The sequence below is a fragment of the Melanostigma gelatinosum genome (assembly GCF_949748355.1).
Source record: "Melanostigma gelatinosum genome assembly, chromosome: 13".
NCBI classification, from domain to species: domain Eukaryota; kingdom Metazoa; phylum Chordata; class Actinopteri; order Perciformes; family Zoarcidae; genus Melanostigma; species Melanostigma gelatinosum.
This window is the reverse complement of record NC_136646.1, coordinates 21,069,044-21,089,914: the sequence shown is the minus strand read 5'-3', so window position 1 is coordinate 21,089,914 and position 20,871 is coordinate 21,069,044. Positions and strand designations below refer to the sequence as shown.

Below are 20,871 nucleotides of genomic sequence, written 5' to 3'. Positions count from 1 at the left end.
TTGCATTACTGGAGTGTAGGGCAAATAAAAAACATTCTATCCGAGAATACTTCTTCTTTCACTTCAGATATCTTTAATAAAAGGCAGTCATGAGTCTCAGGAAAAGACAAGTCTGTGGTGAGGTCTTTCTGTGAGACAGTGGCCCCCAAGTAAGATTTATTTTATTGTATTATACTTTGACACTGTCTACATGCTCTTTATTAGTCGTAGTAGTATTTAGTAGGAGTAGTAGTAGTAGTAGTAGTATTTAGTAGGAGTAGTAGTATTAATAATAGTAACTCAACACATTAGAATATATATATATATTTTTATTTTCTTTAGGATTTTTAAAATTCAATATTAACACTTCTAATGACAGCTGTGTTACGAAATCTCACCCTTCCTACAGGCTCAATGCTTATTCAACATCAGTGATTCGTTTAGAACTTAAGCTACTCATTAAACCGTTACTCGCAAATTACGTTGTGGGGATATCAGCAATATTTTGATGAATACATAAAATATAAAGGACATGTTTTTAACTGTTTCATTTAGTACGATGATAGGTTCATGAAGAGCCATAAATATGCCGATAGGACAGCAAACCGCGACGCTGATGGTGTGCTGTGGGAGCTGTCCGAGGTGCTGGATGACCAGGAAGAGTTGGACACTTGACTGACAGATCCGGGCCTGAAAGCGGCGCGAGGCGAAGGAGCTGCCGAGGGACTTCTGCGGTCCCCCCAATAAATACACCTGTTTCTGTCGTTATGCATACTCTGTATTATTTCAGTTCTTCCGGTCTTGACTACATCAACATGCGTATGATGTTCTTGTTTTGTTGTTGTTCTTGTGTATTAAGCCTGTCAAATTCAAATATGTTTTGTCCGTGTTTCATGCAGCTAAAATGTCACTTTAGATGTGTGAAAACCCTTCTGCTATGTTTTTTCTACAGCATTTTAGGTCATAATCATTTTTTTCCAATATCACTTCACGCTTTGCGTGCTGCTGACCTGACTTGAACCCCTTTTAATCTGTAGGCCACCTGCTCCAGAGAAAGTCACTTCACCACACAAACAGTTTCATTGTATTTGATATTTTATTCATATTCTGACTGACAGAGAGTTTCCTATAGACCATGCTACTGTTCGTCAGCGGCTCCTGTTTACAGTTTATCTGTATTTCTCAGCGAGGGCAAGAGCCAGAGCAGCCAGGAACTTGTCCATGGCCACGTGGACCTCAGGGGTGAAGTCTTTGGGGAACATGGTGGCCATGACCACGAGGATGTTGTGAGAGAGAATCTGTGAAAAGAGCATTATGGAATTTAAAACATGATCAAGCATTAAACCTGCTGAGTGTATAAAATATCAAAAGGCTCCAAGAACCACAATATGCGGTCTATATAATTAGAACTCGACACGAAAGCCAAAGAACCACAATAATCTTCCCCTTCCTCCTCCGCTCTAGCCTCTGACGTGTGAATCATCATCTATGACATCTACCTTGAAGTTGGCAGGGTCCACTCGCAGAGTGAATGCATGCAGCTCACTGAGGTTCAGGAGACCCGCATTCAAGTCGTCAATTTTGATCACAGCATCTGCAACTCCACCCATCACGCTCTTTCCGTGTTTCTTCACAGGCTCAGATCCGGGGCTCAAGTCCTTCCAGTGGGAGAAGTAGGTCTTGGTCTGCGGGTACACCGTCAGCATCCTGAGTAACACATGAGAGAGAGTGAATAAGCGGGTGGCAATAGGCTGAATATCATTTTTTTTTTAAAACAAACAGGTATTTTAGGAGCACGCTCGTGCAGTTTGAGGTTGTATTTACCTGGACAGAGCATCACTGCCGATTTCCGCAGACTTGCCAGACGCTTTAGTCCAGAAGGCTCTGACTGTGTCCTTGTCCTTAGCGGTGAGACTCATCTTCCTTGATGCTTGTTTGGTCGAATGCCGAGCTGCCTAAACTTTGGGTATTTTATACATGAAACAGCGCATGGGCACACCCGAGCCACCTCCAAGATAGGCTGATTTGGACAGCTTCCAAGTGATGTGTTGCAGCTGGCATGAGATAAACCTCTCATGAAGACAGTTTGAAACACGCTAAAAAACATGGCCACTTTATGCTGATCACATGCAGTTTTTTGCATTGCATACATTATTTCCACCTATTCTGAAATGGTGTAGTTCTGCATGGCTGTCCATATATTGGGGTCTTTATTCATTAAATTGCATGAATTGGTTATGACTGGAAAGCTGAGACTCTTGTGGTTTCAATAAGCACAAGTGTATTTATGTGTGATGATGTTAGTCCCCATAGTAATAATCATTTCACACAGTAAGACAATGTTTTGGCACTTGACCTTAAATGACCCGTTTTGACACAACACTGCTTTACGGCAGTTCATGACATAGTCACGAAATAAATATTGGTTTCGTGTATAAAAACACAAACTGTCCAGTTTTTCGTTTGTGCACCACAGTGTTACAAATGGTGTCAAACCCAAAGTAGATGAAACTTATGAGACATATGTGACGATGGGAATGGAGATATATCCAATATAAGGCTGTAAACCGTTTCACAATGTATATTAATAAATACATTACTTTGTAATCATGATTTATGACTTGGACAAGTTGACATACAGCGATGAGATGCATCTCAAATGAATCTTCAGGTTCCCTTTCAGATGATTTTAGGCATCTGTTGACCTGCTATCACCATACATCCCCTGTCCCCCATACTCTTAAAAAAATGGTGCCGTTAAACTGCTATCCTAATGTTGCTTAATGTAACACACCCATCAATATCTATTTCCGCTGCTTGGAAACAATCTAAGCATTGGAGATTAGCCCTTTCTTTATCATTTTTTAAAAACCGTAATACTCGGCCAACCCACTTCCACACTCGATCCAATGATTGGACAGGATTACAATCGCATATTTGAGGGAGGAGTTAAAGGGTTCTTTAAAAAAAGGGCCTCATGTACTGACCCACACAGAACTAATCTAGAGCCGGCAGAATGGTTGAATGGACAGACTTCGAGCGCGCCACCATCCAGGACATCTTCTCCAAGATGGACTATGAGGTCGTGGGTCCTGCAGCTCTTTCCAGGTGAGACATTGTTTCTGTTTTTGTATGTTTCCTTCACATAAATGTGTAAAAAGTGCATTACCAAATCCTTTTTAAAATTTTGAGTTGTGCATGTTTTTCCGTGTTTCCTCAGGTGTCTGATCGTCTACCCCTGGACTCAGAGGTATTTCGGTAACTTTGGAAACCTCTACAACGCCGCTGCAATCATGGGGAATCCAAATGTTGCAAAACACGGAGCGATTATCCTCCACGGTCTGGAGCGGGGTGTGAAGAACATGGACAACATCAAGGAAACCTACGCCGAGCTGAGCGTGCTGCACTCAGACAAACTGCACGTGGACCCCGACAATTTCAAGGTAAAGTTGAACTAATGAGCTAACTATTCATGTGCAACAATTATTTAAAAACTGACCAACCTTTCATGTCGTTGATGTTTCTGATGCTTGTTGTGTTGCAGCTCATTTCCGACTGTCTGACCATTGTGGTCGCTGCTCAGTTTGGTAAAGCCTTCACTGGTGAAGTTCAGGCAGCTTTCCAGAAGTTCATGGCCGTGGTGGTGTCCTCCCTGGGAAGCCAGTATTATTAGAGAGCTGCAACACCTTCACATGCTGATTACGAAAAGCTCTGTTTCTTTGGTCTCAAAAGCAAATAAAACAATAAGCAAATCCATCAAGTTGTTTGTCAATCATTTGAACAAAAATAGATGTAAACATGAATAACAGTGTGTTTGAGATAAAAAAAGAAGACTGACCTTCAGTGAAAATGGTGAATCAAAGCGTTGAGGAAATGTAGTCAGAGTGTATGAATGATGTACAAAAATATGAATGAAAGATAATTCAAAACATAAGAAGATGAAACACTGTTGTGGGATTAAAATACATGAACAACACAATGTTTTGATGTTGATGTTATTGATGAAAAATGATATTGGAAACAAATGCAGGTTGCCTTTATTTAAATAAATAGCTCCACCGAATATATTGTTGCATTAAATGCTCATGAAAAGTATGAAATAAAGGGACATCTGACAAAGTGTCAGGTTTATTGTGTCTAAAGTCATTTTTCTCTTTCTTGTGGACTTCTGCTTTATGAACCAAATTAATGAAATGTAAAAGGTTTTATAAAACAAGAATAACAAAATATAATAATGATAATAATAATGATAATGATAACAATAATAATTCCTTCGTCATGGCTCAGTTGTTAGATGGATTTTTGAACAACACCACATAAATAATTAATATATTTTAGTATTCTGATGAAAAACGTTGATTTCACTAAAATAATATTTTTGTTGGAAGGACATCATTGAAGTTTTTGTACTTTCTGTTTTTCTAATAATCTTTGGATGATGAAGATATATCAACAGATTCAAATGTATCAATAAGTGTAACATTATAAGGAGGGCTGCAACTAAGGATTGTTTTCACTGATGACTCTGCTGATTCTTTTGTAAATGAATCAACGGATCGTTTAGTCTGTAAAATGTCAGGATTAAAAGGCTCTGAGGTGACGTCTTCAAACGTTTTGTTTCGTCTCACTGACAGATATTCATTTCACATATAAAACTGAGACAGAGAGCTAAGTTCATCGTTTGACTGAATCTGGAGAGATCGACAGTTTCGAGTTTTTGTCGAAACAATAAAGATCGATGATCAAATATCAAATAAAAATTGTTCTATAAATTTACTGCACAATTAATCGACTAATTGTTTCGTCTCTAAAGTTAAGCCGAGTGTAAAATGTGACTTGCTGGATGATTTAAAGTCTGCTTTGTTCTGTGGATTTTACTGCTGACCTTCTCTATGACACAAACCATCTCAAAGAAACCAGAAAACAACACTTGCTTTGCTTTTTGCATGAATGCATTTATTGATCATTATGCGCTGTAAGCTCATGCTGCAGTCTCCGTCATCTTCTCCTGCTGTTTATCGGTACTTCTCAGCCAGGGCCAGAGACAGAGCAGCCAGGAACTTGTCCATGGCCACGTGGACCTCAGGGGTGAAGGCTTTGGGGAACATGATGGCCATGACCACCAGGATGTTGTGAGAGAGAATCTGTGAAAAGAATCACACAGACGTTACATATATGGAGGTTCTTAGCTCCACACGCACCAATCACACATGGGAGCATTATGTGCATGACAACAACAGATGGACCTGTTGCAGGTCTGGAACCCCCTCAACGATCTACGTTTGAGGAACACTTCACATCACATTTGTCTTGTAATGACTTTGTCTCTGCACCTTGAAGTTGGCAGGGTCCACACGCAGAGTGAAGGCATGCAGCTCACTGAGGCTCACTAGACCTCCTTTCAGGTCGTCGATTTTGGTCACAGCATCTCCAACTCCAGCCATCACAGTTATTCCGTGCTTCCTCACAGAGGGAGAGGAGGGGCTCTGGTCCTTCCAGTGGGAGAAGTAAGTCTTGGTCTGCGGGTACACCGTCAGCATCCTGGGTAACAGAAACAATACAAAGTGGGTGATTCTTTTATAAATGAATCCTTAAATGTTGGAGCAGATTACATCACTCAGCTCGTGTTCATAGTTACCTGGCCACAGCATCGGTGCCGATTTCCTCCCCCTTTCCAGAGACTTTAGCCCAGAAGGCTTTGACTACCTCCTTGTCCTTAGCACTGAGAGTGGTCATCTTGGCAGTTGAATGAGTGCTGCTGAATGCTGTGAAGTGCCCAAACTCAAGAGGTGTTTATGCTTGAAACAGAGCATGGGCACACCCAGATCCTCCTCTAAGATATGCTGCACAAGGCGGTCCGCCTGATGTTGCAGCCCCCATGACATAAACAAAAACTATGTTCCCATTGTGGCTCTCAAAGTTCATTGAATTTGACACAATCTTTTCAAATCATCAGCATTCATGTGTGTGTGCTTTAGAAGTCCAATTCAAAAGTTCCTCTGAAACAGTGGTGGAAGAAGTATTCAGATGTTTGATTTTAGTAAAAGTACATAAGTATTAGCATCGATCTAATATCAATTACTGTATTTAATTACAGTTTTGAGGTTCTACTTTCAAGATGCTCAATTAAATGTATTAATGAAAGAATATAAACCATAAGCACTGTAGTCCAAGAATATATTATGTATTTGTATTTGCACAAGTATATAAGGAGAGCTAATCATACATGGAATATTACTGTATGTGTGTGTGTGTGTGTGTGTGTGAGTGTGTGTGTGTGTGTGTGTGTGTGTGTGTGTGTGTGTGTGTATGTGTGTGTGTGTGTGTGTGCGTTTCAACTTTAAATGTCCTATTTAGTTTGTGATAAGCTTCTACTTTATCATTTAAAATTACTTTTCGATGGAGATTCAGAGTTCAGGACTGGTGAGCTGTGAGGAGTTACTGGCACAAACAAAGGGATTAAAATCACCACATACACACATTAATGAGAAATAAATAAAGACACTTTCACATGGAACCCTTTGACAGCTGACCCAGAAACCCGCTTGATGTTTTCCTTGATGTTGATGGCGGATGAAGAAAAAAAACACACACTAATGTTTGACGGAAGTGATTCAGGGGATCGTTCAACATTGTGCAGTTAAATTTAAAGATCGCTGTCCAAGGTGCTGAAGCTGAGAGCTCCAAGGGTTTTGCACACTGATGGTCAGCTGTTATTGAGCCACTGTCCCTCTCTGGGTAGCACTGGCATTGTTTTCTTATTGCTCATTTACAGTGTGTGCATTTATCAGGCTGTGACTCTCTGCCAAGTTCCAACAATTTGTGGTCTCTTGAATTTCCGTCCGTGTGACCAAAAGATACAAACAAAAGAAGGAAAACAAGCCTCATGAAGATGGAAACAGTTTTCCTCTTATTGACTCTTAAAGCACTGACTATCATTCCAATATAAACCATCGTGGGTCTGAGGCCCTTTGCATATTTGGATTGTTAAATGGTCTCTGTGCAGCTGCGCTACACTTTACAGCCAGACTATTACTATTTCTTCTGTCTCAGAGATAACTCATCTAGGCGGAGAAGATACGCCCTTCTCTTATCATTGTTTCAAATCTATAACACAGAACTTGGCCGGGCCACCGCCCATCCAATCACGTGCTTTTGGGAGGGGAGCAGGGTGGCTTTAAAAGTTGCATCTGTTGTCTGAGAGCAGGATCTACTGAGCAGCACAGGACAATCTAGAGCCGGCAGAATGGTTGAATGGACAGACTTCGAGCGCGCCACCATCCAGGACATCTTCTCCAAGATGGACTATAAGGTCGTGGGTCCTGCAGCTCTTTCCAGGTGAGTCTAAACTCTGCATTAACAAGGTGTGCTTGAGACAAAATCCTCCACTAAATTATCGGATCAGGATATCATTCTGTCATTGTGCACATTGTGTTTCAGATAATCACAAATGTTCATGTTCTTATGACATTTGATCTCCTCATCTAACTCTGTAACATGGATGTTGTTTCCTCAGGTGTCTGATCGTATACCCCTGGACTCAGAGGTATTTCGGTAACTTTGGAAACCTCTACAACGCCGCTGCAATCATGGGGAATCCAAATGTTGCAAAACACGGAACGATTATCCTCCAAGGTCTGGAGCGGGGTGTGAAGAACATGGACAACATCAAGGAAACCTACGCCGAGCTGAGCGTGCTGCACTCAGACAAACTGCACGTGGACCCCGACAATTTCAAGGTAAAGTTGAACTCATGAGCTAACTATTCATGTGCAACAATTATTTAAAAACTGACCAACCTTTCATGTCGTTGATGTTTCTGATGCTTGTTGTGTTGCAGCTCATTTCCGACTGTCTGACCATTGTGGTCGCTGCTCAGTTTGGTAAAGCCTTCACTGGTGAAGTTCAGGCAGCTTTCCAGAAGTTCATGGCCGTGGTGGTGTCCTCCCTGGGAAGCCAGTATTATTAGAGAGCTGCAACACCTTCACATGCTGATCACGAAAAGCTCTGTTTCTTTGGTCTCAAAAGCAAATAAAACAATCAGCAAATCCATCAAGTTGTTTATCAATCATTTGAACAAAAGTAGATGTAAACATGAATAACAGTGTGTTTGAGATAAAAAAGAAGAAGACTGACCTTCAGTGAAAATGGTGAATCAAAGCGTTGAGGAAATGTAGTCAGAGTGTATGAATGATGTACAAAAATATGAATGAAAGATGATTCAAAACGTAAGAAGATGAAACACTGTTGTGGGATGAAAATACATGAACAACACAATGTTTTGATGTTGATGTTATTGATGAAAAATTATATTGGAAAGAAATGCAGGTTGCCTTTATTTAAATAAATAGCTCCACCGAATATATTGTTGCATTAAATGCTCATGAAAAGTATGAAATAAAGGGACATCTGACAAAGTGTCAGGTTTATTGTGTCTAAAGTCATTTTTCTCTTTCTTGTGGACTTCTGCTTTATGAACCAAATTAATGAAATGTAAAAGGTTTTATAAAACAAGAATAAGAAAATATAATAATAATAATAATAATAATTACAATGATAACAATAATAATTCCTTCGTCATGGCTCAGTTGTTAGATGGATTTTTGAACAACACCACATAAAGAATTCATATATTTTAGTATTCTGATGAAAAACGTTGATTTCACCAAAATAATATTTTTGTTGTAAGGACATCATTGAAGTTTTTGTACTTTCTGTTTTTCTAAAAATCTTTGGATTGTGAAGATATATCAACAGATTCAAATGTATCAATAAGTGTAACATTATAAGGAGGGCTGCAACTAAGGATTGTTTTCACTGATGACTCTGCTGATTCTTTTGTAAATGAATCAACGGATCGTTTAGTCTGTAAAATGTCAGGATTAAAAGGCTCTGAGGTGACGTCTTCAAACGTTTTGTTTCGTCTCACTGACAGATATTCATTTCACATATAAAACTGAGACAGAGAGCTAAGTTCATCGTTTGACTGAATCTGGAGAGATCGACAGTTTCGAGTTTTTGTCGAAACAATAAAGATCGATGATCAAATATCAAATTAAAATTGTTCTATAAATTTACTGCACAATTAATTGACGAATTGTTTCGTCTCTAAAGTTAAGCCGAGTGTAAAATGTGACTTGCTGGATGATTTAAAGTCTGCTTTGTTCTGTGGATTTTACTGTTGACCTTCTCTATGACACAAACCATCTCAAAGAAACCAGAAAACAACACTTGCTTTGCTTTTTGCATGAATGCATTTATTGATCATTATGCGCTGTAAGCTCATGCTGCAGTCTCCGTCATCTTCTCCTGCTGTTTATCGGTACTTCTCAGCCAGGGCCAGAGACAGAGCAGCCAGGAACTTGTCCATGGCCACGTGGACCTCAGGGGTGAAGGCTTTGGGGAACATGATGGCCATGACCACCAGGATGTTGTGAGAGAGAATCTGTGAAAAGAATCACACAGACGTTACATATATGGAGGTTCTTAGCTCCACACGCACCAATCACACATGGGAGCATTATGTGCATGACAACAACAGATGGACCTGTTGCAGGTCTGGAACCCCCTCAACGATCTACGTTTGAGGAACACTTCACATCACATTTGTCTAGTAATGACTTTGTCTCTGCACCTTGAAGTTGGCAGGGTCCACACGCAGAGTGAAGGCATGCAGCTCACTGAGGCTCACTAGACCTCCTTTCAGGTCGTCGATTTTGGTCACAGCATCTCCAACTCCAGCCATCACAGTTATTCCGTGCTTCCTCACAGAGGGAGAGGAGGGGCTCTGGTCCTTCCAGTGGGAGAAGTAAGTCTTGGTCTGCGGGTACACCGTCAGCATCCTGGGTAACAGAAACAATACAAAGTGGGTGATTCTTTTATAAATGAATCCTTAAATGTTGGAGCAGATTACATCACTCAGCTCGTGTTCATAGTTACCTGGCCACAGCATCGGTGCCGATTTCCTCCCCCTTTCCAGAGACTTTAGCCCAGAAGGCTTTGACTACCTCCTTGTCCTTAGCACTGAGAGTGGTCATCTTGGCAGTTGAATGAGTGCTGCTGAATGCTGTGAAGTGCCCAAACTCAAGAGGTGTTTATGCTTGAAACAGAGCATGGGCACACCCAGATCCTCCTCTAAGATATGCTGCACAAGGCGGTCCGCCTGATGTTGCAGCCCCCATGACATAAACAAAAACTATGTTCCCATTGTGGCTCTCAAAGTTCATTGAATTTGACACAATCTTTTCAAATCATCAGCATTCATGTGTGTGTGCTTTAGAAGTCCAATTCAAAAGTTCCTCTGACACAGTGGTGGAAGTATTCAGATGTTTGATTTTAGTAAAAGTACATAAGTATTAGCATCGATCTAATATCAATTACTGTATTTAATTACAGTTTTGAGGTTCTACTTTCAAGATGCTCAATTAAATGTATTAATGAAAGAATATAAACCATAAGCACTGTCGTCCAAGTATATATTATGTATTTGTATTTGCACAAGTATGTAAGGAGAGCTAATCATACATGGAATATTACTGTATGTGTGTGTGTGTGTGTGTGTGTGTGTGTGTGTGTGTGTGTGTGTGTGTGTGTGTGTGTGTGTGTGTGCGTTTCAACTTTAAATGTCCTATTTAGTTTGTGATAAGCTTCTACTTTATCATTTAAAATTACTTTTCGATGGAGATTTAGAGTTCAGGACTGGTGAGCTGTGAGGAGTTACTGGCACAAACAAAGGGATTAAAATCACCACATACACACATTAATGAGAAATAAATAAAGACACTTTCACATGGAACCCTTTGACAGCTGACCCAGAAACCCGCTTGATGTTTTCCTTGATGTTGATGGCGGATAAAGAAAAAAAACACACACTAATGTTTGACGGAAGTGATTCAGGGGATCGTTCAACATTGTGCAGTTAAATTTAAAGATCGCTGTCCAAGGTGCTGAAGCTGAGAGCTCCAAGGGTTTTGCACACTGATGGTCAGCTGTTATTGAGCCACTGTCCCTCTCTGGGTAACACTGGCATTGTTTTCTTATTGCTCATTTACAGTGTGTGCATTTATCAGGCTGTGACTCTCTGCCAAGTTCCAACAATTTGTGGTCTCTTGAATTTTCGTCCAAGTGACCAAAAAGATACAAACCAAAGAAGGAAAACAAGCCTCATGAAGATGGAAACAGTTTTCCTCTGATTGACTCTTAAAGCACTGGCTATCATTCCAATATAAACCATCGTGGGTCTGAGGCACTTTGCATATTTGGATTATTCAATGGTCTCTGTGCAGCTGCGCTACACTTTACAGCCAGACTATTGCTATTTCTTCTGTCTCGGAGATAACTCATCTAGGCGGAGAAGATACGCCCTTCTCTTATCATTGTTTCAAATCTATAACACAGAACTTGGCCGGGCCACCGCCCATCCAATCACGTGCTTTTGGGAGGGGAGCAGGGTGGCTTTAAAAGTTGCATCTGTTGTCTGAGAGCAGGATCTACTGAGCAGCACAGGACAATCTAGAGCCGGCAGAATGGTTGAATGGACAGACTTCGAGCGCGTCACCATCCAGGACATCTTCTCCAAGATGGACTATGAGGTCGTGGGTCCTGCAGCTCTTTCCAGGTGAGTCTAAACTCTGCATTAACAAGGTGTGCTTGAGACAAAATCCTCCACTAAATTATCGGATCAGGATATCATTCTGTCATTGAGCACATTGTGTTTCAGATAATCACAAATGTTCATGTTCTTATGACATTTGATCTCCTCATCTAACTCTGTAACATGGATGTTGTTTCCTCAGGTGTCTGATCGTATACCCCTGGACTCAGAGGTATTTCGGTAACTTTGGAAACCTCTACAACGCCGCTGCAATCATGGGGAATCCAAATGTTGCAAAACACGGAGCGACTATCCTCCACGGTCTGGAGCGGGGTGTGAAGAACATGGACAACATCAAGGAAACCTACGCCGAGCTGAGCGTGCTGCACTCAGACAAACTGCACGTGGACCCCGACAATTTCAAGGTAAAGTTGAACTAATGAGCTAACTATTCATGTGCAACAATTATTTAAAAACTGACCAACCTTTCATGTCGTTGATGTTTCTGATGCTTGTTGTGTTGCAGCTCATTTCCGACTGTCTGACCATTGTGGTCGCTGCTCAGTTTGGTAAAGCCTTCACTGGTGAAGTTCAGGCAGCTTTCCAGAAGTTCATGGCCGTGGTGGTGTCCTCCCTGGGAAGCCAGTATTATTAGAGAGCTGCAACACCTTCACATGCTGATCACGAAAAGCTCTGTTTCTTTGGTCTCAAAAGCAAATAAAACAATAAGCAAATCCACCAAGTTGTTTCTCAATCATTTGAACAAAAATAGATGTAAACATGAATAACAGTGTGTTTGAGATAAAAAAGAAGAAGACTGACCTTCAGTGAAAATGGTGAATCAAAGCGTTGAGGAAATGTAGTCAGAGTGTATGAATGATGTACAAAAATATGAATGAAAGATGATTCAAAACATAAGAAGATGAAACACTGTTGTGGGATGAAAATACATGAACAACACAATGTTTTGATGTTGATGTTATTGATGAAAAATTATATTGGAAACAAATGCAGGTTGCCTTTATTTAAATAAATAGCTCCACAGAATATATTGTTGCATTAAATGCTCATGAAAAGTATGAAATAAAGGGACATCTGACAAAGTGTCAGGTTTATTGTGTCTAAAGTAATTTTTCTCTTTCATGTGGACTTCTGCTTCATGAACAAAATTAATGAAATGTAAAAGGTTTTATAAAACAAGAATAACAAAATATAATAATGATAATAATAATGATAATGATACCAATAATAATTCCTTCGTCATGGCTCAGTTGTTAGATGTATTTTTGAGCAACACCACATAAAGAATTAATATATTTTAGTATTCTGATGAAAAACGTTGATTTCACTAAAATAATATTTTTGTTGTAAGGACATCATTGAAGTTTTTGTACTTTCTGTTTTTCTAAAAATCTTTGGATGATGAAGATATATCAACAGATTCAAATGTATCAATAAGTGTAACATTATAAGGAGGGCTGCAACTAAGGATTGTTTTCACTGATGACTCTGCTGATTCTTTTGTAAATGAATCAACGAATCGTTTAGTCTGTAAAATGTCAGGATTAAAAGGCTCTGAGGTGACGTCTTCAAACGTTTTGTTTCGTCTCACTGACAGATATTCATTTCACATATAAAACTGAGACAGAGAGCTAAGTTCATCGTTTGACTGAATCTGGAGAGATCGACAGTTTCGAGTTTTTGTCGAAACAATAAAGATCGATGATCAAATATCAAATAAAAATTGTTCTATAAATTTACTGCACAATTAATCGACTAATTGTTTCGTCTCTAAAGTTAAGCCGAGTGTAAAATGTGACTTGCTGGATTATTTAAAGTCTGCTTTGTTCTGTGGATTTTACTATTGACCTTCTCTATGACACAAACCATCTCAAAGAAACCAGAAAACAACACTTGCTTTGCTTTTTGCATGAATGCATTTATTGATCATTATGCGCTGTAAGCTCATGCTGCAGTCTCCGTCATCTTCTCCTGCTGTTTATCGGTACTTCTCAGCCAGGGCCAGAGACAGAGCAGCCAGGAACTTGTCCATGGCCACGTGGACCTCAGGGGTGAAGGCTTTGGGGAACATGATGGCCATGACCACCAGGATGTTGTGAGAGAGAATCTGTGAAAAGAATCACACAGACGTTACATATATGGAGGTTCTTAGCTCCACACGCACCAATCACACATGGGAGCATTATGTGCATGACAACAACAGATGGACCTGTTGCAGGTCTGGAACCCCCTCAACGATCTACGTTTGAGGAACACTTCACATCACATTTGTCTGGTAATGACTTTGTCTCTGCACCTTGAAGTTGGCAGGGTCCACACGCAGAGTGAAGGCATGCAGCTCACTGAGGCTCACTAGACCTCCTTTCAGGTCGTCGATTTTGGTCACAGCATCTCCAACTCCAGCCATCACAGTTATTCCGTGCTTCCTCACAGAGGGAGAGGAGGGGCTCTGGTCCTTCCAGTGGGAGAAGTAAGTCTTGGTCTGCGGGTACACCGTCAGCATCCTGGGTAACAGAAACAATACAAAGTGGGTGATTCTTTTATAAATGAATCCTTAAATGTTGGAGCAGATTACATCACTCAGCTTGTGTTCATAGTTACCTGGCCACAGCATCGGTGCCGATTTCCTCCCCCTTTCCAGAGACTTTAGCCCAGAAGGCTTTGACTACCTCCTTGTCCTTAGCACTGAGAGTGGTCATCTTGGCAGTTGAATGAGTGCTGCTGAATGCTGTGATGAGCCCAAACTCAAGAGGTGTTTATGCTTGAAACAGAGCATGGGCACACCCAGATCCTCCTCTAAGATAAGCTGCACAAGGCGGTCCGCCTGATGTTGCAGCCCCCATGACATAAACAAAAACTATCTTCCTATTGTGGCTCTCAAAGTTCATTGAATTTGACACAATCTTTTCAAATCATCAGCATTCATGTGTGTGTGCTTTAGAAGTCCAATTCAAAAGTTCCTCTGAAACAGTGGTGGAAGAAGTATTCAAATATTTGATTTTAGTAAAAGTACATAAGTATTAGCATCGATCTAATGTCAATTACTGTATTTAATTACAGTTTTGAGGTTCTACTTTCAAGATGCTCAATTAAATGTATTAATGACAGAATATAAACCATAAGCACTGTAGTCCAAGAATATATTATGTATTTGTATTTGCACAAGTATATAAGGAGAGCTAATCATACATGGAATATTACTGTATGTGTGTGTGTGTGTGTGTGTGTGTGTGTGTGTGCGTGTGTGTGTGTGTGTGTGTGTGTGTGTGTGTGTGTGCGTTTCAACTTTAAATGTCCTATTTAGTTTGTGATAAGCTTCTACTTTATCATTTAAAATTACTTTTCGATGGAGATTTATAGTTCAGGACTGGTGAGCTGTGAGGAGTTACTGGCACAAACAAAGGGATTAAAATCACCACATACACACATTAATGAGAAATAAATAAAGACACTTTCACATGGAACCCTTTGACAGCTGACCCAGAAACCCGCTTGATGTTTTCCTTGATGTTGATGGCGGATGAAGAAAAAAAACACACACTAATGTTTGACGGAAGTGATTCAGGGGATCGTTCAACATTGTGCAGTTAAATTTAAAGATCGCTGTCCAAGGTGCTGAAGCTGAGAGCTCCAAGGGTTTTGCACACTGATGGTCAGCTGTTATTGAGCCACTGTCCCTCTCTGGGTAACACTGGCATTGTTTTCTTATTGCTCATTTACAGTGTGTGCATTTATCAGGCTGTGACTCTCTGCCAAGTTCCAACAATTTGTGGTCTCTTGAATTTTCGTCCGTGTGACCAAAAGATACAGACAAAAGAAGGAAAACAAGCCTCATGAAGATGGAAACAGTTTTCCTCTTATTGACTCTTAAAGCACTGGCTATCATTCCAATATAAACCATCGTGGGTCTGAGGCCCTTTGCATATTTGGATTGTTAAATGGTCTCTGTGCAGCTGCGCTACACTTTACAGCCAGACTATTGCTATTTCTTCTGTCTCAGAGATAACTCATCTAGGCGGAGAAGATACGCCCTTCTCTTATCATTGTTTCAAATCTATAACACAGAACTTGGCCGGGCCACCGCCCATCCAATCACGTGCTTTTGGGAGGGGAGCAGGGTGGCTTTAAGAGTTGCATCTGTTGTCTGAGAGCAGGATCTACTGAGCAGCACAGGACAATCTAGAGCCGGCAGAATGGTTGAATGGACAGACTTCGAGCGCGCCACCATCCAGGACATCTTCTCCAAGATGGACTATGAGGTCGTGGGTCCTGCAGCTCTTTCCAGGTGAGTCTAAACTCTGCATTGACAAGGTGTGCTTGAGACAAAATCCTCCACTAAATTATCGGATCAGGATTTCATTCTGTCATTGAGCACATTGTGTTTCAGATAATCACAAATGTTCATGTTCTTATGACATTTGATCTCCTCATCTAACTCTGTAACATGGATGTTGTTTCCTCAGGTGTCTGATCGTCTACCCCTGGACTCAGAGGTATTTCGGTAACTTTGGAAACCTCTACAACGCCGCTGCAATCATGGGGAATCCAAATGTTGCAAAACACGGAACGATTATCCTCCAAGGTCTGGAGCGGGGTGTGAAGAACATGGACAACATCAAGGAAACCTACGCCGAGCTGAGCGTGCTGCACTCAGACAAACTGCACGTGGACCCCGACAATTTCAAGGTAAAGTTGTGGAACGAACAAAGGCTGATAATCTGGTTCAACAATTACTGAAAAGAAGACCAACCTTTCATGTCGTTGATGTTTCTGATGCTTGTTGTGTTCCAGCTCATTTCCGACTGTCTGACCATTGTGGTCGCTGCTCGGTTTGGTAAAGCCTTCACTGGTGAAGTTCAGGCAGCTTTCCAGAAGTTCATGGCCGTGGTGGTGTCCTCCCTGGGAAGCCAGTATTATTAGAGAGCTGCAACACCTTCATATGCTGATCACGAAAAGCTCTGTTTCTTTGGTCTCAAAAGCAAATAAAACAATAAGCAAATCCACCAAGTTGTTTCTCAATCATTTGAAGACAAATAGATGTAAACATGAATAACAGTGTGTTTGAGATTAAAAAAGAAGACTGACCTTCAGTGAAAATGGTGAATCAAAGCGTTGAGGAAATGTAGTCAGAGTGTATGAATGATGTACAAAAATATGAATGAAAGATGATTCAAAACGTAAGAAGATGAAACACTGTTGTGGGATGAAAATACATGAACAACACAATGTTTTGATGTTGATGTTATTGATGAAAAATGATATTGGAAAGAAATGCAGGTTGCCTTTATTTAAATAAATAGCTCCACCGAATATATTGTTGCATTAAATGCTCATGAAAAGTATGAAATAAAGGGACATCTGACAAAGTGTCAGGTTTATTGTGTCTAAAGTCATTTTTCTCTTTCTTGTGGACTTCTGCTTTATGAACCAAATTAATGAAATGTAAAAGGTTTTATAAAACAAGAATAACAAAATATAATAATGATAATAATAATGATAATGATAACAATAATAATTCCTTCGTCATGGCTCAGTTGTTAGATGGATTTTTGAACAACACCACATAAAGAATTAATATATTTTAGTATTCTGATGAAAAACGTTGATTTCACCAAAATAATATTTTTGTTGAAAGGACATCATTGAAGTTTTTATACTTTCTGTTTTTCTAAAAATCTTTGGATTATGAAGATATATCAACAGATTCAAATGTATCAATAAGTGTAACATTATAAGGAGGGCTGCAACTAAGGATTGTTTTCACTGATGACTCTGCTGATTCTTTTGTAAATGAATCAACGAATCGTTTAGTCTGTAAAATGTCAGGATTAAAAGGCTCTGAGGTGACGTCTTCAAACGTTTTGTTTCGTCTCACTGACAGATATTCATTTCACATATAAAACTGAGACAGAGAGCTAAGTTCATCGTTTGACTGAATCTGGAGAGATCGACAGTTTCGAGTTTTTGTCGAAACAATAAAGATCGATGATCAAATATCAAATTAAAATTGTTCTATAAATTTACTGCACAATTAATCTACTAATTGTTTCGTCTCTAAAGTTAAGCCGAGTGTAAAATATGACTTGCTGGATGATTTAAAGTCTGCTTTGTTCTGTGGATTTTACTGTTGACCTTCTCTATGACACAAACCATCTCAAAGAAACCAGAAAACAACACTTGCTTTGCTTTTTGCATGAATGCATTTATTGATCATTATGCGCTGTAAGCTCATGCTGCAGTCTCCGTCATCTTCTCCTGCTGTTTATCGGTACTTCTCAGCCAGGGCCAGAGACAGAGCAGCCAGGAACTTGTCCATGGCCACGTGGACCTCAGGGGTGAAGGCTTTGGGGAACATGATGGCCATGACCACCAGGATGTTGTGAGAGAGAATCTGTGAAAAGAATCACACAGACGTTACATATATGGAGGTTCTTAGCTCCACACGCACCAATCACACATGGGAGCATTATGTGCATGACAACAACAGATGGACCTGTTGCAGGTCTGGAACCCCCTCAACGATCTACGTTTGAGGAACACTTCACATCACATTTGTCTTGTAATGACTTTGTCTCTGCACCTTGAAGTTGGCAGGGTCCACACGCAGAGTGAAGGCATGCAGCTCACTGAGGCTCACTAGACCTCCTTTCAGGTCGTCGATTTTGGTCACAGCATCTCCAACTCCAGCCATCACAGTTATTCCGTGCTTCCTCACAGAGGGAGAGGAGGGGCTCTGGTCCTTCCAGTGGGAGAAGTACGTCTTGGTCTGCGGGTACACCGTCAGCATCCTGGGTAACAGAAACAATACAAAGTGGGTGATTCTTTTATAAATTAATCCTTAAATGTTGGAGCAGATTACATCACTCAGCTTGTGTTCATAGTTACCTGGCCACAGCGTCGGTGCCGATTTCCTCCCCCTTTCCAGAGACTTTAGCCCAGAAGGCTTTGACTACCTCCTTGTCCTTAGCACTGAGAGTGGTCATCTTGTCTTCGCTGAGCTACTGTTGAGTGCCGCGATCAGCCCAAACTCTGAAGTTTTATGCTTGAAACAGAGGCACACCCAGAACCTCTAAGATATGCTGCGTAAGGTGGGCCACGTGATGGCTCGATAAAATCAACACGTACATATATCATTGATACAATGATCATAGGAAAATATGAAATTACAAAAGCATGTTTATATATGTAGTATTTTCATGAACAGTTTGATCAAAATTTCAGCAATCAACCAATTATATTTACTCATTCATGAAATCTATAAAATGGTTCATTTGAATGTCCGACTGTGGTTATTGGCCTCTGTCCAAAATGTTCAAACATGAGACCAAACCTATTTAAAGGCTCTGCAATCTAGTAATATGAATAGATTTGTTCAGCAGTTGGAAACCTCCCAACACAATGACTGAAGTCATTTCCTGTGTGTTTTAGGCGTATCTACCTGCTGCAGCTGTAAGGGTGGATCCACTCAGAAGAATCGATAGATAAACTGTATTTCCAGCCAGTAGTTCAGCTGATATCTAAGAACACACTGCTGCTTATCAATAACCGGAAACTGGCTGTCAATTCTAACCAAATGAGCAGAGCATTTGTTTCAGCGCTGAATGCTTTTGGATGACAGATCTGTTTAAGGCTACATGTTTCATTTTGTTACTGTCCATACAGTTTGTCTTCACATGCTCATAGTGATCATGGTCACATTTAGTGCTGTTAGGTCAGTTCACCTGCTATCTAGTGCAGATAATAAAGTTAATGTGAAAGAAGTGATCTCATTTATCTCTTGCAGACACACTGTTTGAAAGTCAAAGCTGAAGTGACTGAACCTTTTTGCTTTCGTAGGATTAAAAATAGCTCTCTCATTTCTGATTAAATCCTACATTGTCTCAAGCGTAGTTCATAACAGCACTGTTTTGGTGTCGACCATAGGCATTGCTTACATTGCCCTGTTATCTTAGAGACTCCTCCCAAAGACAAGCAGCTGTCTGAGGAGAACAGCTGGTGCTATGACAAGGGATTTTCTTTGAGATTGTGAGAGCAGACTTTCAACATGCAACACATTGTTTGAGTATTTTAAAGTAATGTGCATGGCTGTCCATTGCCTGATAAAAATGAGTACAATTTGCACAAATCAAGTGAGAAGAAAACTACTGTAGTTCTGCTTCCTCCTCTTCTTTGTTAACAAAACATCAAGGACATCATTTTAAAACGTTGGAGCACTCTTCAAAATGTCATTGCACCTTTAAAACCCAAACTCATCTTGATTTTCACTGATGGTCTCACACCCTCGATTCAGGTTGTCCTTTCTGCGCTAAAGCCTCAAACCAAGCAGGACATACTTACTTTCTTACAGGAGCCGCCTGAAAAGGGTTCCAGGGTCGGCTTGTTAGCATCCGTGAAGTGGTGAGGATTGTAGAAGCAGAGTCGGATTTCTGAACTTCACCTTCTTCCAAAGTAGATAGAGAAGGGAAAAAGTCTGACGAGGTAAAACTCCAGCAGCACTTGTAATATTCAGTATTGTTACTCACTCGTTTCTGCTTGTGGCGGATGACTGTGATGAAGATCACCAGCCGAAACACGGCTGTCTAACAATACAAATGTTGAGTGTTGCCTCTTCATGATAAACGGCCGAACTGGTTCCCTTAGTTGGACTCGAAGGTTGTTTTTGAAGGACTAGAAAAACCATTAAAGCAGAAAGGCCTGAAAGTCATGCCTCTGAAGACGACAACTTTTCTACTGAGCGAGAAAAGGGATTTGTATGTATCGTCAGTGCAGCATTATTGTCTGAAACACAGATAGTTGCTGTTCACAGCCAGAAATGGGCCTTCAAGTTGAAACAGAAAGCCAATCTGAACGGCTTACAGCAGGAAAGCAGGAGGTCACATTTGATCCCTGGTCCTGGAGATTTTGCATCAGACCCATTGTTCTCCCAGAAACCTCTTCATTTGAGTTTATTCCCAGACATGAAAACATTTCAGACTGGAATTGAGCGGGTACAAAACACATTTTACATGAATTGCAAGGAACATGAAGAAAAAGGGCCAAATTGTGTGAGAGCTCCAGCCACATCAAAGGGTCTGCTTCCTGATGTGTACAGGCGGGAGCCCAGTTCAAGTCCCCTGCACTTGGTGCTCTCACTTCAGGCATTGCCTCTTCCTGTCGACCGGCTTTTTGTGACAGGTTAGTGTTTGAACATCCACGAACGGAGCATTTGTTTTGTTATGGTATATAAATTACATCTCTGAGTGTTGAATACCACAGAACAAAGATTCCTAATCGTTTAC

The 20,871-nt window shown here is 40.5% G+C and overlaps 8 protein-coding genes across 8 annotated transcripts; 4 read left to right on the top strand and 4 right to left on the bottom strand.

The window, feature by feature from the left end:
• Positions 1–1,148: 1,148 nt before the first annotated feature.
• LOC306786726 (uncharacterized protein) lies at positions 1,149–5,732 on the bottom strand (the record flags this gene model as incomplete). The annotated part of the gene is made up of 7 exons (XM_079281572.1): positions 5,618–5,732; positions 5,313–5,520; positions 5,005–5,123; positions 1,979–2,033; positions 1,804–1,934; positions 1,479–1,686; positions 1,149–1,277 (listed from the first exon to the last, which is right to left on the bottom strand). Exons 1-7 carry the CDS (start codon positions 5,713–5,715, stop codon positions 1,149–1,151), a joined length of 948 nt encoding a protein of 315 aa, XP_079137698.1. The 5' UTR covers positions 5,716–5,732.
• LOC306787498 (hemoglobin subunit beta-2) lies at positions 2,987–3,652 on the top strand (the record flags this gene model as incomplete). Its single annotated transcript, XM_079282644.1, has 3 exons — positions 2,987–3,087; positions 3,200–3,422; positions 3,524–3,652. Exons 1-3 carry the CDS (start codon positions 2,996–2,998, stop codon positions 3,650–3,652), a joined length of 444 nt encoding a protein of 147 aa, XP_079138770.1. The 5' UTR covers positions 2,987–2,995.
• Positions 5,733–7,225: 1,493 nt separating the features above from the next.
• LOC306787500 (hemoglobin subunit beta-2-like) lies at positions 7,226–7,948 on the top strand (the record flags this gene model as incomplete). The annotated part of the gene is made up of 3 exons (XM_079282646.1): positions 7,226–7,317; positions 7,496–7,718; positions 7,820–7,948. The coding sequence occupies 3 exons, from the start codon at positions 7,226–7,228 to the stop codon at positions 7,946–7,948; spliced, it is 444 nt and encodes a 147-aa protein (XP_079138772.1).
• A 1,339-nt stretch (positions 7,949–9,287) lies between these two features.
• On the bottom strand, positions 9,288–10,033 carry LOC306786335 (hemoglobin subunit alpha-1-like). The gene is made up of 3 exons (XM_079281074.1): positions 9,919–10,033; positions 9,614–9,821; positions 9,288–9,424 (listed from the first exon to the last, which is right to left on the bottom strand). Exons 1-3 carry the CDS (start codon positions 10,014–10,016, stop codon positions 9,296–9,298), a joined length of 435 nt encoding a protein of 144 aa, XP_079137200.1. The 5' UTR covers positions 10,017–10,033; the 3' UTR covers positions 9,288–9,295.
• Positions 10,034–11,504: 1,471 nt separating this feature from the next.
• Positions 11,505–12,227, top strand: LOC306787080 (hemoglobin subunit beta-2-like; the record flags this gene model as incomplete). Its single annotated transcript, XM_079282098.1, has 3 exons — positions 11,505–11,596; positions 11,775–11,997; positions 12,099–12,227. 3 exons carry the CDS (start codon positions 11,505–11,507, stop codon positions 12,225–12,227), a joined length of 444 nt encoding a protein of 147 aa, XP_079138224.1.
• A 1,336-nt stretch (positions 12,228–13,563) lies between these two features.
• Positions 13,564–14,309, bottom strand: LOC306786411 (hemoglobin subunit alpha-1-like). Its single transcript, XM_079281178.1, has 3 exons — positions 14,195–14,309; positions 13,890–14,097; positions 13,564–13,700 (listed from the first exon to the last, which is right to left on the bottom strand). Exons 1-3 carry the CDS (start codon positions 14,290–14,292, stop codon positions 13,572–13,574), a joined length of 435 nt encoding a protein of 144 aa, XP_079137304.1. The 5' UTR covers positions 14,293–14,309; the 3' UTR covers positions 13,564–13,571.
• Positions 14,310–15,777: 1,468 nt separating this feature from the next.
• Positions 15,778–16,513, top strand: LOC306787426 (hemoglobin subunit beta-2-like; the record flags this gene model as incomplete). The annotated part of the gene is made up of 3 exons (XM_079282547.1): positions 15,778–15,878; positions 16,057–16,279; positions 16,385–16,513. The coding sequence occupies exons 1-3, from the start codon at positions 15,787–15,789 to the stop codon at positions 16,511–16,513; spliced, it is 444 nt and encodes a 147-aa protein (XP_079138673.1). The 5' UTR covers positions 15,778–15,786.
• A 1,334-nt stretch (positions 16,514–17,847) lies between these two features.
• On the bottom strand, positions 17,848–18,847 carry LOC306786327 (hemoglobin subunit alpha-1-like). Its single transcript, XM_079281066.1, has 3 exons — positions 18,479–18,847; positions 18,174–18,381; positions 17,848–17,984 (listed from the first exon to the last, which is right to left on the bottom strand). Exons 1-3 carry the CDS (start codon positions 18,574–18,576, stop codon positions 17,856–17,858), a joined length of 435 nt encoding a protein of 144 aa, XP_079137192.1. The 5' UTR covers positions 18,577–18,847; the 3' UTR covers positions 17,848–17,855.
• Between the last annotated feature and the right edge of the window lie 2,024 nt (positions 18,848–20,871).

What these genes read in the sequence shown, in the direction of transcription:
- LOC306786335 (XM_079281074.1), bottom strand. Translation starts at nt 10,016, where the DNA reads ATGACCACTCTCAGTGCTAAGGACAAGGAGGTAGTCAAAGCCTTCTGG. An exon ending in GGCACCGATGCTGTGGCCAG is followed by an intron (nt 9,822 to 9,918) that starts GTAACTATGAAC and finishes TCTGTTACCCAG; the next exon opens with GATGCTGACGGTGTACCCGC. An exon ending in TGGACCCTGCCAACTTCAAG is followed by an intron (nt 9,425 to 9,613) that starts GTGCAGAGACAA and finishes TTCTTTTCACAG; the next exon opens with ATTCTCTCTCACAACATCCT.
- LOC306786411 (XM_079281178.1), bottom strand. Translation starts at nt 14,292, where the DNA reads ATGACCACTCTCAGTGCTAAGGACAAGGAGGTAGTCAAAGCCTTCTGG. An exon ending in GGCACCGATGCTGTGGCCAG is followed by an intron (nt 14,098 to 14,194) that starts GTAACTATGAAC and finishes TCTGTTACCCAG; the next exon opens with GATGCTGACGGTGTACCCGC. An exon ending in TGGACCCTGCCAACTTCAAG is followed by an intron (nt 13,701 to 13,889) that starts GTGCAGAGACAA and finishes TTCTTTTCACAG; the next exon opens with ATTCTCTCTCACAACATCCT.
- LOC306786327 (XM_079281066.1), bottom strand. Translation starts at nt 18,576, where the DNA reads ATGACCACTCTCAGTGCTAAGGACAAGGAGGTAGTCAAAGCCTTCTGG. An exon ending in GGCACCGACGCTGTGGCCAG is followed by an intron (nt 18,382 to 18,478) that starts GTAACTATGAAC and finishes TCTGTTACCCAG; the next exon opens with GATGCTGACGGTGTACCCGC. An exon ending in TGGACCCTGCCAACTTCAAG is followed by an intron (nt 17,985 to 18,173) that starts GTGCAGAGACAA and finishes TTCTTTTCACAG; the next exon opens with ATTCTCTCTCACAACATCCT.